The 17,174-nt window shown below is 24.8% G+C and overlaps 3 protein-coding genes across 5 annotated transcripts in view; all 3 read left to right on the top strand.

The window, feature by feature from the left end:
- Positions 1-169: 169 nt before the first annotated feature.
- LOC141528588 (formylglycine-generating enzyme) lies at positions 170-2,889 on the top strand. Of its 2 annotated transcripts, XM_074244723.1 has the most exons (5): positions 170-355; positions 794-1,395; positions 1,459-1,630; positions 2,392-2,575; positions 2,657-2,889. In XM_074244723.1, exons 2-5 carry the CDS (start codon positions 831-833, stop codon positions 2,813-2,815), a joined length of 1,080 nt encoding a protein of 359 aa, XP_074100824.1. In that variant the 5' UTR covers positions 170-355; positions 794-830; the 3' UTR covers positions 2,816-2,889. The 2 variants fall into 2 exon arrangements, with proteins under 2 accessions (XP_074100824.1, XP_074100823.1); XM_074244722.1 differs by lacking the exon at positions 170-355 and having other exon boundaries at positions 652-1,395.
- A 1,042-nt stretch (positions 2,890-3,931) lies between these two features.
- On the top strand, positions 3,932-8,268 carry Meigo (Solute carrier family 35 member B1 homolog meigo). Its single transcript, XM_074244638.1, has 2 exons — positions 3,932-4,589; positions 5,852-8,268. The coding sequence occupies exons 1-2, from the start codon at positions 4,203-4,205 to the stop codon at positions 6,431-6,433; spliced, it is 969 nt and encodes a 322-aa protein (XP_074100739.1). The 5' UTR covers positions 3,932-4,202; the 3' UTR covers positions 6,434-8,268.
- A 424-nt stretch (positions 8,269-8,692) lies between these two features.
- Positions 8,693-17,174, top strand: part of LOC141528937 (sodium/potassium/calcium exchanger 3) — a 14,670-nt gene continuing 6,188 nt past the window's right edge. Inside the window, exons 1-6 of one of the 2 annotated variants that reach the window (XM_074245233.1) lie at positions 8,693-9,489; positions 9,566-9,972; positions 11,310-11,544; positions 12,549-12,716; positions 13,246-13,551; positions 13,777-14,014. In XM_074245233.1, the coding sequence (XP_074101334.1) occupies positions 9,405-9,489; positions 9,566-9,972; positions 11,310-11,544; positions 12,549-12,716; positions 13,246-13,551; positions 13,777-14,014 (1,439 nt within the window). In that variant the 5' untranslated portion in view covers positions 8,693-9,404. Of the gene's footprint in view, positions 9,490-9,565; positions 9,973-11,309; positions 11,545-12,548; positions 12,717-13,245; positions 13,552-13,776; positions 14,377-17,174 lie in introns of those variants that run through there. The other variant, XM_074245231.1, reaches the window with a different exon arrangement.

The following is a 17,174-nucleotide window of genomic DNA, read 5'->3' as shown; positions in this document are numbered from 1 at the left end:
TACGAAGCTATAAATATGTAATACCTTCATATCATTTTTAAATTTTACCGCTAAAAATGTGTGGTTGTATTTCATCGCACGACAATTCGCCAGCTGTCGAAAAAGTACTTCATTTTCATTTAATTACAAATACTATTTACAGTAATAAATAAATGAAATAAACGGAAAATTTCTCGCTCGTCAATACAGTTTACTATAGCTTGTCTTCATGCGTGAGACAATGCAATAAATTTTTTTATTTTTTCAAATAAAGACAAAAGAATATTTATCAATATATTAAAATTTTTTATTGTTTTTTTTTTCTCGTTAATTTTTTTTTTTAACTCGAAAGCTTATCGCTTACATAAACTATGAGGTAAGTTTTAACTACTTGTCAACGTTTGAACATATATAATTTTTTTTTCTTTTTTCAGGTCATTAACATTTGGAAAAAAATATAACACTGAAGTTGACAGACATTAAAAATTTTTTTAGAACTTTTTAGCAATTAAATTATTAAAAAAAAATCTATTAAAAAGTTTTCAATGTGAAAATTAATAAAAATTACAAGTGAAAATTTTTTAATGAAAATTAAGTTAGCAGATAGTTGATAATTTTAAGAATTTTTGTAACAAATAAATTATGGCAAAAAAAATTTATAAAAAAAATTGAGATTTAGAAATTTCAAAAATTGCAATTTTTGAAAGAAATTTATTTGTTAAAAAAGATTAAAAAATTGTCAAGTGACAGCTAACTTTAATGTCATATTTTTTTATTGTAATTTATTTATTAAAAAAATTTTTTAAATTAACAGCTGACTGCTAAATTCAGTATAAAAAAAAATAGCAATTATGAAAAATTTAATAATGAAAATTTTATTAAAATTAATAATAATAATAATATTAAATTTTGCTGATGGAAATCAAGAAGAAAAAAATTGTTGCGGAAAAAATTTAAACCGTCCAGAGTGTGACAGTTCTAAAAATGACAACCAATATTGTTCAAGAGAATTTAATCACCCAGAAGATTATGATAATGACATTAGTGATCATTTATTATCAAAATTACGGCAAAGTGTGCCCAATGAAATGGTAAAGATAAAAACCGGAGTTTACTTTATTGGTACTGATAAACCGGTGTTTACCCAAGACGGTGAAGGCCCAAAAAGGCCGGTAGAATTGAACAGTTTTTATATCGACAAGTATGAGGTCAGTAATAAAAACTTTGAAATTTTTGTCAACGCTACTGGATACAAGACAGAAGCAGAAAAATTTGGCAACTCTTTTGTGTTCGACGGGCTGATTAGTGAAGAAATTAAGGCTGAAATTAAGCAGGCTGTCGCTCAGGCGCCTTGGTGGTTGCCTGTTGATAAAGCATCTTGGAGACATCCGGAAGGGCCTGACACTAATATCACTTGTAATTAATTTTTTTTTTTTCAATCATTTTTTGAATGTTTCAATTGTAGTTTTTTATTTTTAGACAGAATGGATCATCCAGTCATTCATGTATCGTGGAACGATGCTGTTGCGTACTGCACATGGTTAGGAAAAAGACTGCCCACTGAAGCAGAATGGGAAGTCACGTGTAAAGGTGGTCTTGATGACAGATTATATCCTTGGGGTAATAAATTGACACCAAAAAATAAACATAGGTAATGATAATTTTTTGGATTTTTTTATCAAAATTGGTTTAGGTACAAATTCTAGAAAATTTTTTATGAGAAAATAAGACATTTATTTTTAAGTAAAAAAATTCAGCATTAAAAAATAAAATTTTGCTTTATGAAATGATGACTTTTGTTAGATTGCACTGTACTTTCTTAAATATTGACGTTTTTAAAGATATAAGCTCATCACGATGTTACACTCATCAAGCGCTTTCATTTGAGTACCCACATGCATTTTGATATATTTTTTATATATACATATATATATACATATATAAATATATGAAAAATTGATGTGGGTACTTAAATGAAAGGTCTTGATGGGAGTAACATCGGGATGAGCTCATAACTTGAGAAATGTCAATAATAAAGAAATAACGTTGTATTTTGTCTACTGATGATATTTTGAACGATATAAGGTCATCCTAGAGTTATACTCATTGAGACCTTTCATTTGAATACCCACACGAATTTTTTACATATATTCTATATATATGATATTTCTCATATTTATAAATATATAAAATATATCAAAAATTCGTCTGGGTACTCAAATGAAAGGTCTCGATGAGTATAGCATCAGGATGAGCTTATATCTTCAAAAACGTCAATAGTTCACAAGATACAAGGTAATTTCTTGATTATGTATCTAGAGCTAGAGCATTTTCTAAATACATATTTATAATTTTTTATGTTGGATTAATCCAGAAATGACTAATTATTATTTATTATTTTTTATGATACAGAATAAATATATGGCAAGGTGAATTCCCAAATAAAAATACCGCTGAAGATGGTTACAAAGGCACAGCACCAGTAACTGCATTTCCCCCGAATGGATACGGTGTTTACAATATTGCTGGTAATGTTTGGGAATGGACATCCGATTGGTGGTCTGTAAAACATACCAAATATAAAACTCATAATTCTGTATGTTTATTCATGATTTTTGTTCCCATTTATTGTTTTAATCAATTTCTAAAATCATTTAAATAAATAATAATTTTACAGACGGGACCAGCGACGGGAAGTGACAAAGTTAAGAAAGGGGGTTCATATCTTTGTCACGAAAATTATTGTTTCAGGTACAGATGCATGGCTCGTCATCAAAACACACCAGATACATCGGCTGGTAATCTTGGATTCAGGTGTGCAAAGGATGATATTTAATTACTTATTTCAGATGGAACGGATATTTTTACACAAATTTTTTAATTTTAATAAAATTATTTTGCAAGCCAAAATAGTAGTTAATACTTTTTTGAGCATTATTTATTACTGATACCAAAGTTATTTACTATCATGGAAAATTTTCCACACGTTTTTTTTTTATTTATCATTTTTGCAATAAATAAATTACTTACAAATGTCAAAAAAATTTTCAGGTGTCTACTAAAATTATCTAAAAAAAAAAAAAAGCTTTTCTGTTAAGTTTGTTATCCAACATCATTTATAATTATAACACTGAAGTTGACAAATATTAAAAAATTTTTTTAGAATTTTATAGTAATTAAATTATTAAAAAAAAATTTAATTGAAAAGTTTCACATGTAAAAATTAATGACATTCAAGTTAGTAGCTATCACTTGACAAATTTTTAATTTTATTTAACAATTAAATTAATTATAAAAAAATTTTTTAAAAAAATTGCATTTTTATATTTTTTAAATTTCTAAATGTCAATTTTTTTTTTTATTATTTTTTTGCCATGACATTTAATTTAGCTGTCACTTGATAATTTTTTAATTTTATTTAACAAAAAAATTTGTTGTAAACAATTATTTTAAAAAAATTGCATTTTTAATTTTTTAAAAATACTACAAGTCTATTTTTTGAATAATTTATTTGTTAAAGAAAATTAAAAAAATTATGAAGTGACAGCTAAATTTAATGTCATTTATTTGTTAATAAAAGTTCTAAAAATTATTAAATATCTGATAAATTAATTTTCATGAAAATTAATAAAAATTACAAGTGAAAATTTTTAGAAGCATTTTTTTTATTGTAATTAATTTGTTAAAACAATTTTTAAAATTGACAGCTTACCGCTAACTTTATTATTATTTATAATTTCCAAAACTGAAATGCTTTTTAAATAATTTTCTTGTGTAAATTTTATAAATTCATTGAAAAGTCGGTAAGTAAATATTTAGATCAAAAAACGCCATAGAAATGACATCTCTGGGTGATTCCCATAACTATTTTGCAAAAAAACTATCAGCGCGCCCTTCTGAGTTTTCACCAAACTAAAACCATTTGTAGTTCCATATGTTTTGTATTGTTGAGTTGAAACGTGTCAAAAGGGATTATAAAATTCCGTACATACCCCCACGAGTGAATTTTCAACGAAACTAAACTACGGGGACAAACGAGCGATGGCCACGCAGTAATGCCGGTTAAACGCCTTTTGGTGATGTCAACAATCAATCTGTCATATTCAAGTTCACTTTTTGTAAAATATTCACTTTCATTATTGGTGCTGATTTACTTTATTAGCTAATATCTAATAAAATTTAATTTATTAATTAATTAGTTGAAATAAAAAAATAATTTTAAAATGACGGGTAATAGCAATACTAGATTAATAATATGTGCACTAGGTATATTCGTTTGTTATTTTTATTTTGGCATGCTCCAAGAAAAAATAACACGGGGTGTCTACGGCGATGAGAAGAACAGTGAAAAATTCACTTACATGTTTTCACTTGTTTTTTTCCAATGTGTTGTCAATTATGTATTTTCAAAATTTCTGCTGCTGACAATTATGAAGGAGAATGATGATAGTACAAAAACAGTTTATTACGCTTTTGCAGCTTTGACATATTTATTAGGGATGGTATCCAGTAATATGGCATTAAGTTATGTCAGTTATCCGACCCAAGTTGTCGGTAAAGCTGCCAAACCAATACCTGTTATGTTATTAGGAGTTTTACTCGGCAAAAAGGTAAAAAAATTATGACATTAAACTTAGCTGTCACTTGACAAGTTTTTAATTTTTTTTAACAAATAAATTCGCGCCAAAAATTTATTTAAAAAAAATTGTATTTGTAGTTTTTTAAAATTTCTAAATGTCAATTTTTTTTTGCCATAATTTATTTGTTACAAAAATTCTTAAAATTATCAACTATCTGCTAAGTTAATTTTCATAAAAAATTTATGAAAATTAATTTAGCATGACATTAAAGTTAGCTGTCACTATGACAATTTTTTCATTATTTTTAATAGACAAATTTGCTCCGAAAAATTATTTCTGAAAAATTGCATTTTTTCCTTTTTCAATTTTATAGATGTCAATATTTTGTTCTTATTTTCTTTTACCATAATTTATTTGTTAAAAAAAATTTTTTTAATTAATTAGTAGCTGCTAAATTGATTCTCATTAATTAAGCATATATTAAATGAATTAAAAAATCTTATAGCGAATAAATTATGGCACAAAAAAAAATTAGAAAAAAAAAATTGGCGTAAAAATTTAAAAAATTAAAAAATGCAATTTTTTTAAAATTGTTTTTTTTTTATAAATAAAATTAAAAAGTTGTTAAGTGACTGATAACTTTAATGTCATAAAAATTTATTTATTTATTATGATACTGAAATTTAGAAACGTCTAATAATTTTTATTAATTTTTTAATGGACTAATTATTGCAAAGAAAAAAAATTTATTAATCAAAAATCTATCTTAAGAAGCTATAAAAATTATTAATGAAATTAAAAAAAAATTTTCGTCGTCTAATTTCAATGTTATTATTTTTTTATAATGATTAAGTGTTCAGAAATTAGCAGACAATTTTGTAATAGACTAATTATAATAAAAAAAATTTATCAAAAAATATCTCAAGAAGGTATATAAATTATAAATGCAATTTTTAAACAAAATTTTCAATTGTCTGATAATTTCTGTAAATTTAATCATCATAAAAAAATAATAACATTGAAATTAACAGACAATTAAAAATTGCATTTATAATTTTTGTATAGCTTTTTAAGATATTTTATGATAAATTTTTTTTTGCTATAATTAATGAAAATTAATGAGTTAGCTTAAACAAATTTTCGAAATCAACGGGAATGTTGCATATGATAAGACAAAAAAAAATTAAAGAAGTAACATCTGATGATTTCCAATTTTTTTTTATTTGTAATATAAATATTTACTCACTTTCAATGAAATAAACACTAATTTTTTTTTTTTTTGTATTTTTCAGTCGTACTCGATGAGAAAATATTTATTCACATTCATGATTGTCGCCGGCGTGATTCTGTTCATGTACAAAGATGGTAAATCAGTACCAGAGAAACAGAGTGAACAGACTGGATTCGGTGGTGAATTACTGATATTCTTATCGTTAATGATGGACGGTTTCACGAGTGCAGCACAAGAACGTATGCGCGCTGAGCATAAATCGTCATCGGGGCACATGATGATGAATATGAACTTCTGGTCCATGGTATTCAGTGGCACCGTTATTGCGCTGAGTGGCGAAATGTTTGAATTTGTTAAGTTTGTTCAAAGACATCCCAATTCACTCTTTCATATTATGTCATTTTCGATGGCTGGTGCGTTAGGGCAGTTCTTTATCTTCCGTACAGTATCGGAATTCGGTCCACTGCCCTGCTCAATTATGACCACGACCAGGAAGTTTTTCACTGTTCTAAGCTCAGTTTTGTTGTTTGGAAATACTTTGATTCCCAGACAATGGTTAGGTACTTTTATTGTATTTTCTGCATTATTTTTAGACGCTCTTTATAGCAGAAATAAGAATGTCAAAAAAGATGACAGTAAATAAGAATAATTTAATTTATTTTATAATTATGGCAATTTAATTTGAAAACTGCAATTATTTTTGCTCGTAAAAATTTTTGTTTATTCAAGAAAAAATTTTACTCTAACATCAAATGATTTTAGAAATTAGATTTTATCATTATTAATTAAATTCTTTTTTAATTTTTGTACGAAGTTGTACAAAGTAAAAAATTTCGTATTAAAAGAAAATCTCAACATCTATGTTCTTTTGATTCTGCAGAGCCAAAAGAGCGTATAAAAAAATTTTTTTTTCTCCAACCAATCTAAAAATTTTTATAAAAAATTTTTTTATACGCCCTTTTGGCAATAGCAACGCGATAATTTTATGAGCGTTAATTCCAGGCAATAATGTTTGATTACGAAATATTTGTGTATAAAAAAAATACATGAATTTTTATTTCAATTTTCAAGAAAGTTTTTTAAAATCAGTTTGTTATTACCTTGCAGTGTTGATAAAAATTTAGATTTTGAAAAGGATTAAAAATATGCACGTAAACAATATTTAAAAATTTTATATCTATACATTACTGAAAGCTGAATATTATATAAAAAATATGTTATTACATAAATAATAAGAATATTAATTATTATTTTATAAAAAAATAAACAAAAGATAATTTCTATAATTGAAAAATTTTCATAAAAAAAAAAACGACAGCTGACAGCGACACGTTAAAAAAAATGTTTCCTTGTTGAAACCTACATGAATTTTGTATAAATGATAGGAATACTTTTTATGAACAAAAATAATTGCATTGATCTAGAGTAATTAGCATAAATTTCATTATTACCAGCCTAATGCTCGAATATTATCGTGTAAGAAAAAAAAATATATTATAATATTGTTACGAATATATTTTTCATTATCAAAAGACACGCTACTTATAAATGGAAGTTACAAGTTGTTTTATGGTGCTTCCAAAATAATTTTATAAAAATATTAAAATGCTCGAATTATTTAGCTTAATTTATAATTTGAAAAATATTTTGTTATCCCAAATAAGTTTTTTTTAACCAAAAACACTTGGCGATTAGTTTTCTTCCACTTAGGTAATTTTTGTAGTAAAAAATCATGGGAAAAAAATGTAGACGAATTTTAAAAATGAATTAAGTATTTTTGAAGTAAATAAATTTTTTATCGAATTTAAAAATTCATTATTATATAATTATCATTATCAATTGTTGTTAACAACACAAAAGTACTTGAAAAAAAATTTTTTTTGTATATTTTTATCGGAACGATTACGGCTTATAAAAATCAAATTAATAATTTATTTAATTAAATAAATAAAAGACTAATTATTGATTTCCAATGCAAAACCAATTAATTTTGATCATATCAATCAAAGTTTATGCATTTTTTACTATTCATTAATAAATAATAACTATTTTATCAACATTAAAACTTCTTTAACAAATAAAGATAATTGTTATTATCTTTAATTATTTAAAGATAAAATAATAAAAATAATAAAAATTTTTATTATTTTTACAAAGAATTTTTACATGAAAAATTATGTAAATTCTACCTATTTTGTCTGATAGTAGACTATTAACCAGAAAAATACTTCAAAGGTAGCTATACAAGCATAGATTTTTTTATAAGAGTGTGAAAATTCACTTTTATAGTTTACTTCATTTATTTACAAATATTTTAAAACTGTAAAAACATAAACATTACAAATAATACAATACATATGCCAAGCGTTATCATGCTTTAGTTTCACTTGGAAACGATAATGGTAAAAATTAACATCAGTGTAACATGCACAAAGTAATTAAATATTTTTTATTAAATAAAAAACAGTTGATATTTAACGTGTGTTGTTTTATTTTAAAAATATTTACAATTGTAACTACTTATTTCTTCCCTCAAAATTTAAATCATTTATTTTTTCATTAAATTTTTTTTCATCAAAATTTTGTTTACAATTGTGTCTACTTATTTCTTCCGTCAAAATTTAAATCATTTTTTTTTTTCAATAAAATTTTTTTTCAAGAAAAAATAAAACAAATTATTTTTATTTTAAAATAATTAATTGAATAAATGAGAAAAATGAATAATTTAGTGTTTAATTATTAATTAAATTAATACAAAATAAATTATTAATTAAATCAATAATTATTAAATAATTTAATAAAAAATAAATTCTTAATTAAATTAATAATAATGTACTTTTTTATAAGAAAGTTTTAATATTTATAAAAAATAAAAAAGATATTAAATTTGCATAATTCAAAATTGACTTTTTAAACATCTTTCTCGACGATTTCACGCGGCGCTAGTGGTACATTCGCGAGTGAGAAAACCGAACTTGGATTCCCAAATTTATCTGTAAGAACCCAGAGATATAACAGGTCAATTCATATCTTCACAAGAATCGTCTCATTTAAATCGATATCTCTTAAGCAATCTCAAGTATTTCAATAAATTTAAGTCGGTTTAATCTTGGGAATCACTGAAAACTTATTAATGATAAATATAATTCTAATTTTTATTCCTGAGGTATTTCACCAGATAAATAAAAAAAAACACGCTCTTACACCAAAAAAAATTTCTTCCTAAATTCCTCGATAAGTCACAAGATTTATCTATTTAGTACTAACAATAATGAAAAGTTACAATTAAAGAAAAAAAAAAGTGAGGTTGAAAAGCATCGCTGTCTTGTAAGATGGCTTAGCGACAACAAATAATGAACGTGTATCCATAAAGTTAAGTAGGAGGGATCGTAATCAGTTAATTTAACGATGCGACTAGGATAGGGCCGCCTTTCGATGAAACAGTTTCATTTCTTGTCTTTCGGCGGCTTCACTTCATTTCATATTTTATATCGTCTCTTATCAAACAAGTAATTATCGACAATAAAAATTACAGTAATATACAAGTTAAAATTCAATAAAAAAAAAAAAAAAAAAAAAAAAAAAACTCCATAGTTGTGTTTATTACAACTTTTATGATGGATATTCGATTCTATCGATTTCTAAGTTTTGTGATAATTTTATCTCTGGGATTTGAGGCCATTAACAGTGAAGATCAAGGTAAGATTTTAGTGATAAATAACTACTATTGGTAATTATCTTTTTTTTTTTTTTTCTAACGTGTGTTTTATCGCAGGCTTAAGCTATGATTCAGATTCGGTAGATAATCTAACGAAAACTAAAAATTGTTCTATTGAGCGCTCTGTAGAAGACTTTCCAGAAAATTTATTTACAAGAGATCAATTGCAACATGGAGCTGCTTTACTGCATACACTTTTTGGGTTCTATTGCTTTTTATTGACCGCATACGTATGCAATGATTATTTATTACCGGCGCTTGACATTATTTGCGCGGAGTTAAAAATAAGTGCCGATGTTGCGGGTGCAACATTTTTGGCTACCGCTAGTTGTTTTCCAGAATTATTCGTCAATGTTGTTGGTACTTTTTTGACTGAATCTGACCTTGGAGTAGGTACTGTTGTAGGAGGTGCTGTTTTTAATACATTTGCTACTCCGGCTTTTGGCGCTTTATCTGCAGCTCAGGTAAATTTTATTTATTTATTTATTTATTTATTACACAGAAAAAAAAAATTTTTCGAAGCAAGAAAATTGTAATAAAGACTGAAGTTATTTTGGAGCAAGAAGAAATTTTCTTGCCTTAAAAAAATTTAACTTCGTTTAAGAAATTTTAACTTCATTCAAGAAATTTTAAATTTTCCTTAAGATTTTCTTGACTTAAGAATATTTACGCTTGACTCAATTTTTTTCAGTCGGTGTAGGTTTAAATGCCAAGGCGCGAAGCCGAATGGCAAAAATGATCTATATAAAGTTAAATAGAAATATAAAATTTACATGATATCTTAAAATATAAAATTCACATAAAAATCAACTACTAATAATGTTTTTAATCATATTTTATTTTATTTTATTTTTAAAGAAACGTCTTCGGCAATTTACAACAATATGTTTACATTTTTATGTGTAGAATGTTTAGGATTAATTATTTTATACAATACACAGGATCTGCAAAGACAAGATATATTTAACAAATTAAAAAAGATTTTTAAATTTTAAAGAAAGCAAAAGAAAAATTTGAAGGTAAAGAAAAATATAATAACCCGCTCACTATTTTATTATTATTCGAGATTTATAAAAAAATCCAAAACTGTCGTCTTTAAAGATTCTAAACCAAGAGAATTAAAAATTTCAGGGGGTAAATCTTGCCAAAACCATATAGCTGATATAAAAAATGAATGCTTGTAAATTATGGTAACAAAGTTGGGTATTTTAGAAGTGATGTTGTTATTTTTGTTTGCTATTCTGTGCGATCGTTTGATGATATCGGGTTTTCTTCAATAAATAAACCACGCAGAAATTTTGTTGGATTTCAAACGGGTATTTTTTCATTTTTGATTAATCGAGACCAAAAACTGGTTATCTTCAATTATAAAAATTTTTATTAAACTTTTTTAATTTAGCTACAAAGTGCTATCGGTTATGAAGCTACAGTTCAATTTTTAGTCCGAAATTTTTATAATTCTTGAAGTAATTAATATTAAAAATTAAAAAAAAACTGCTCTTTTAAAATATGAAAAGATACTTTTTTGAAAATCAGCTCCTCAATTTAAAGAACTCAAATAAAAGGGTAAAAATTAAAGCCTTCGTGATTTTACATTTAACCAATTTAATGAACAATTTATTATTGACAAGAAACATAAAAATTTTTTTTTCTTTATTTTCATTAATTCCATTTTATGATTGTATTTGTGACAAGCTTATCTAAGTAGGTACTCTTGAGATAGAAATTAAAAGAGGTCAATAACATTCATTTATTTTGCTTAAATATTTTTTTTTTTTCAATTTATTTTTTCTTCTTTCAGGGAATTCAATTAGACGGATGGATTTTGTCACGTGATTGCATTATTTACATCATTTCTGTGAGTGTGCTCGTTATTGTAATGTGGGATGCACGTGTTACTTGGTACGAAGCTATGATTTTAATGATACTATTTACAGCGTACTTCGTTTTACTATTTTTAAATAAATTTGTTATAAAGTTTTCGAAAAATGTTAAAAAGTTTTTTAGTAAAAATTCATCACTTGCCGTAAAAACCGGTAAGTTCTTTTTAAATTAAATAAATTTATTATAAGCTTGGTGTTTCAAATGATCTAATTGTTATTTTGCAGTCTTTAAGTATTTATATTTATTAATTTATTGTGCAGTAAGCAATAAACCTTATCTACTTGCTAGGCACTTAGAATTAAAAGCGTATGCACTTGTTTATTTTAATATATACAGAGTACATTTATAATACAGCAATAGCTAGATGTTTTAATCAGGAAAAAGGCTACATTCGATTATTTGAATCGAGGAGTTTTATCTGTTGTTATTTTTATCATTCGATGTGCGAATGAATTTCAAAGTATTTTGATGGGAACTTGCTGATAATTGATTTCGCTTTCAAAATAAATAGATTAAGATAAAAAATTGATCGTGTTTTATTCGCATTTTTCTATTATTTTAAATTGATAAAAACTCACGTTTATCACACAGAAAGAAAAATTTTTTTTACTGGAGAACAAAATTCTTGGCTCAAAAAAATTTGTGAAGTAAAAATATTTAAAAAAAATTTTTCCGAAGTAAAATTTTTTTTTTAATTTTTCCGAAGTAAAAATTTTTCTTGAAATTCTATCCTTGGTGGAAGTAATTTTTTTTTAATTCAAATGATCATAAATATTTGATACAATTAATTTTTATATTTGATCAAAATTTGAAAAAATTTTTCTGTTGAATATTTGATACCCATTTTATACTATTTTAGCTTACAATTTTACATATTAAATGAAAAAAATGATTCAAAATTATTTGAAATTTCTTGGGTCAAAAAAATATTTTTTTGACTCAAGTGAACCTTTCTTTCTATTCATCAAGTGATTATTAATAATTAAACAATTAATTATTATCCAGAAAAATTAACATAAACCCTTAAAGTATTTGATTTAATTATTATCATTGATCGTGCGAATTAAAATTTTGTGTAAGCTTTAACTAATTTGGAACACCAAGCTGTAAATATAATAACAACAATATTAAAGTTATTAATAATTATGAATTACAGAATCAAAAATAAACAAAGAAATGTTAATTGGATCTTACAAACCATTTGTACACGGTGAAATGAAAATAGAGTACAGAAAAAGTATACAGATTTCTAGGAAAAGAGAAGTTGAAAATGGAATTTGTAATGTTGATGTTATTGAAAAACTTGAAGAGTATATTGAGCCAGGTATGTTAAAAATATTTATCATTATTATTTATTATTGTTAATTTTTTAATTAATTAATTTAAATTTTAGATTTTAAAAACTTGTTTTCAAAAGTAGTAAAAGCATTTGTAAATATGTTGGGAAAATTTTTTTACTATTTTAAAAAGTTTTTCATTTCTTCTTTGAAAAATTACAATTTTAAATCGATGAAATTAATTAATTATTAGCTTAAATAATATTGAAAAAACTACAATATTTTTGGATTTCTTCTAAACAAAGAAATATGTTAGAAGAAATGCTTTGTTGCTCGGTAGATTTAATTATCTAATTATCTAAGAAATAATTTTTTTTTTTTCAAAATTGCAATTTCTTCATTAAATTTACACAAAAAAGTGTTAAATGTTTAACATAAAAATTTTTAACACAAAATTCTGTGTAATTAATTATTTACCTTAAAAAAAAAAATTACCACACCGGTAAAAATAATGACTTGTAAACTCATTTTATTTAAAAAGTATCATTTTTAGTTAATAAAATGATTTCTTCTCAGATACTCCGTTTGTTTGGCCGAGCGGAAGTTTTCTTAAAAAATTCTGGTTTTTACTGACATGGCCAGCGAAACTAATTTTATTCGTAACGATACCAGACACTCGGTATAAAAAGTTTTATAATTGGTATCCGATAACTTTCATAATGTGCGTTATGTGGATAGCCATATCTTCTTATCTAGTCAGCTGGATGATGACTGTTGTCGGCGATACCCTCGGCATATCTGATTCTATTATGGGTATAACTTTTTTATCTGCTGGAGGTAACATGCCTGAACTAGTATCCATTGTTATTCTTTCCCGCCAAGGTAAGAACTGTTTATAAAGCTGGAATGATTTGTTTAATTAATCTCAAAAATTGTCGAAAACTCACAATTTATTTCAATTTAAATTAACAAGTAAATAAGAAGAGTAAATAAATTAGTAAAAAATAAAAGGCCTTCTGAGAAGGTTACTTGATAATGTACCTGTTGACCTCAAACATAAAACTTAATCTTGAAATTTTATCTTCAATAATTGTTTAAATATTGTAGGAAATGGAGATATGGCGATGAGTAACACACTCGGAGCTAACACGCTGGATATTTTACTGTGTTTGGGCTTACCGTGGATGATCAAAACTATTATGACAGGAAGTGATGTCGTAATAGAATCGGGTGCCATCGCTTACAGTGTTATGTCGATAGTTGTCTGTGTTGTAGGATTTTTTGGTGTTACTGCATTCTACAAGTATCAGTTGAACCGCAAAGTTGGGTACGCTTGTCTTGTGATGTACGTACTTTTTTTAACATTTGCTATCCTCATGGAGTCTAATATTATTTTTTCGACTAGTCGATGTGTAATTGATAACAATATGTTATAGCAAGAATATAAAATTTAGATTGTAATATTCAAATTAACAGACATCTGTCAATTTTTCGGATTTCTATAATAACTAAGTTGTTAAGAAAAACTTCAACATTAAGAAATTAAAGAAAGTTGCAAAAACTTTTTTTTCCCTGATTAAAAATATTGATTGGAAAAAATTCAAAAAATTAACTCCATGTAAATTGTATATCTATATATGCAAAAAGAGAAATTGAAATTATTGAAAAAAATTCAAATCTCATAATAGTGAATTTTTTTCAATCAATATTTTTAATCAGGGGTTTTTTTTTCTTCTTTAAAAATTATAGATTTTTTTTTTTTAAATTATGGTTGTTTTTTTTTTTTTTTTTTTTTATGTAGGAAAAATCCTAAAAATTATCAGATGCCTATTAATTTCATTTTCATGTTAGATTAAAGATAAATTCTTTTTTTTTTTTTTTTCTAAAAATATTACAAAAAAAAAATATTTTTCAAAATATTCATAATTGCCGTAATAAATCATGTTTAATATTTCATTTCTTCATATTAAACGCCACGTGATATTATTATTAATTCATCATAAAAATAATAGATAATTGTATAAAAATAGATAATGATAATGAAGTAATGAACAATTTACTTATTTATGTGTAGTTGATAATACACCAAAGACTGATTTAGTTTAGTTATTTATTAATAGACGCTGAGACAAAACAATCTATCTTTAATATTAAAATAGAGATGAAATGTATGTGAAACCAATTTATTCGTGATATGATTGGTTGAAAATAACTATTCTCATTATGATTGGTTGAAAGTGAATATAATATACATAAACGACACATAAATATATCATGACAACAAATATGAGGCGCGCGCTTGCGCGCGCAAATTTAAATTCTAGTTCCAACCTCATAATTTAGATGAAAAATATGAAAATATATCATGTAAGCAAACTATTCGTAATGCGATTGGTCGAATATATCATAAGCATGAAAATATATGCAAACTCTAAACTCAAGCGCGCGCTTGCGCGCGCAAATTTGAATTTTAGACCTAATATTGAAATTCCTAATATGAAAATAGAGATGAAATGTATGTGAAACCAATTTATTTGTGATGTGATTGGTTGAATATATCATAAGCATGAAAATATATGCAAACTCTATAGTCAAGGCGCGCCTTTGCGCGCGCAAATTTGAATTCTTGTTGGAAGAAATAAAAAACTAAATGAAAGTGTCTATAAGTTATGAAAAAATTAATTGAATTACTAATTAAGTTCATTATTTAATTATTAAATAAAGAAAGTAGTCGATATGTTTTGTATAATTTTAGTAACTTAAACATAAAAATTTATTTAATTTTTTGATGCCGTGCTAAATTGATTGAATGAAATTAATAAATGTACATTGTATATAAAGCGAGTAATCTCATGACTATACAATTAAGGTGTGTATAAATATAAATATGAATATTTTATCAATCGCTGAATTCTATCAGCAGATAAAACGATAAATTTTTTATTAAATTTATAAATAATACTAAAGTTAAAATAATAAAAATGTGTAGTAATATTTAAATAAATTATTTCTTATAAAAAAAATTATATAAATGTAGTTTTAAGTAGTTAGCAGAAATTAATTTAAACCTAGACCTTGTGATGGACATGTGTTAATAATAAATGTATATTATTCAATATAATTAATTCTTAAGAGACATTGTATTTATGATACCAAGGATTAAGGGTAAATGTAATAAAGATAAATAATATAAATACACAATGGTATTTCGCACTCATTTTTACGCGATCGAAACTTTATTTAATTGTTGGCATTTTGATATATAACATTTTAAAACAATTTTATTTCGCACTCTCACACTCACACATATGCACTTTCACGCTTACTTACTAATAACATTTTATCTCCACACATTGCGTTTATAAATTTTTGACTCATTGCACACATACTGCCTATAATCGAGGCTTTATTTTTTGTCACTTGCCAATGTTCAATAGTTTTTTTTTTTTTATACAAATATTTATTTATATTCGTTTAAAAAAAGTTCAAATGTTTTTACAAATTCTTTTTTGTCGCATACTTTTTTTGTGAATCATATACATATACAAATACATGTATGTATGTATAATGAAGGATGAACACATACAATAATTGGAAATATCGACGATTTCAGTTTCATTTATTAACTTTTGTTTCGGTAAAAAAAGTCATGTTTATACAAATTTAAAATAATCCAATTTTATAGTTAATTGTGTTTCGTTTTTTGTTTATCGCAGCGATTCTTTTTTTTTTTGTTTTACGTGAATTACAGATAATTGGATTTATTTATGCGACATTTAATTAATAAAAATGATGATTTTTTTCTAATCCATTTATTTTTTTTTTTCTGATTTATACAATTTTTGAAGAGATCCCATTGCTGCTCATATTTAAAATTAAATTTGTTTTTGTGAATAAAAATATGAATTTAACAGTCAATAATTAATAAAAAATAATTTTATAGATTTTTAGAAATAATTAATGATGAAAAAAAATTTTTTTATGTTGAAATTTTAGAAGTTACGCAAAAAAGAAGATAAATAAGTTTGTTGAAACTTAGTTTAGTAAAATGGCGTTGGGAACGCATGTGAAATGGCGGAATGCGCGCGCAACTTCAGTAACTTAAGTATCAATTTGAAAAAGTAAAAATTGAGAATTGATTTGCCTAGTAATTTTTTTTTTTTTTGTGTAAATTGCCAAACGGACGTATAAAAAATTTTTTTTTTCTCCAACAAACCTAAAAATGTTTATAACATTCAGATCTGTAATAAAAGTGAGTAGAAAAATTTTTTTTGTATACGCCCTTTTAGCTCTAAGACAAAAAAACTTTTAGAGCCAAAAAAAGCATATCATTTTTTTTAATCATACACAGTAAAAAATTTTTCAAATAAAATTCTTCAAATAAAATGAGTAGAAGAGTCATTATTTTCACCAGCAATAACTTTTCTTTTTTTTTTAAGGCTAATAATTAATTATGATTAAAAAAAATGATACGCTCCTATGATTTTAGAATTTTTTTGACTTAG

Source organism: Cotesia typhae, unplaced genomic scaffold, assembly GCF_013202065.1.
Source record: "Cotesia typhae breed Kobodo isofemale line unplaced genomic scaffold, CoteBio_Ctyphae contig_44, whole genome shotgun sequence".
NCBI lineage: Eukaryota > Metazoa > Arthropoda > Insecta > Hymenoptera > Braconidae > Cotesia > Cotesia typhae.
The sequence above is the reverse complement of the archived record's forward strand: the minus strand, read 5'-3'. Positions and strand labels throughout refer to the sequence as shown.

Coding starts and splice junctions, on each gene's coding strand:
- LOC141528588 (XM_074244723.1), top strand. CDS start 831: ATGAAAAATTTAATAATGAAAATTTTATTAAAATTAATAATAATAATA. Junction 1,631..2,391: donor ACACCAAAAAATAAACATAG/GTAATGATAATT, acceptor TTTATGATACAG/AATAAATATATGGCAAGGTG. Junction 2,576..2,656: donor AATATAAAACTCATAATTCT/GTATGTTTATTC, acceptor ATAATTTTACAG/ACGGGACCAGCGACGGGAAG.
- Meigo (XM_074244638.1), top strand. CDS start 4,203: ATGACGGGTAATAGCAATACTAGATTAATAATATGTGCACTAGGTATA. Junction 4,590..5,851: donor GAGTTTTACTCGGCAAAAAG/GTAAAAAAATTA, acceptor TGTATTTTTCAG/TCGTACTCGATGAGAAAATA.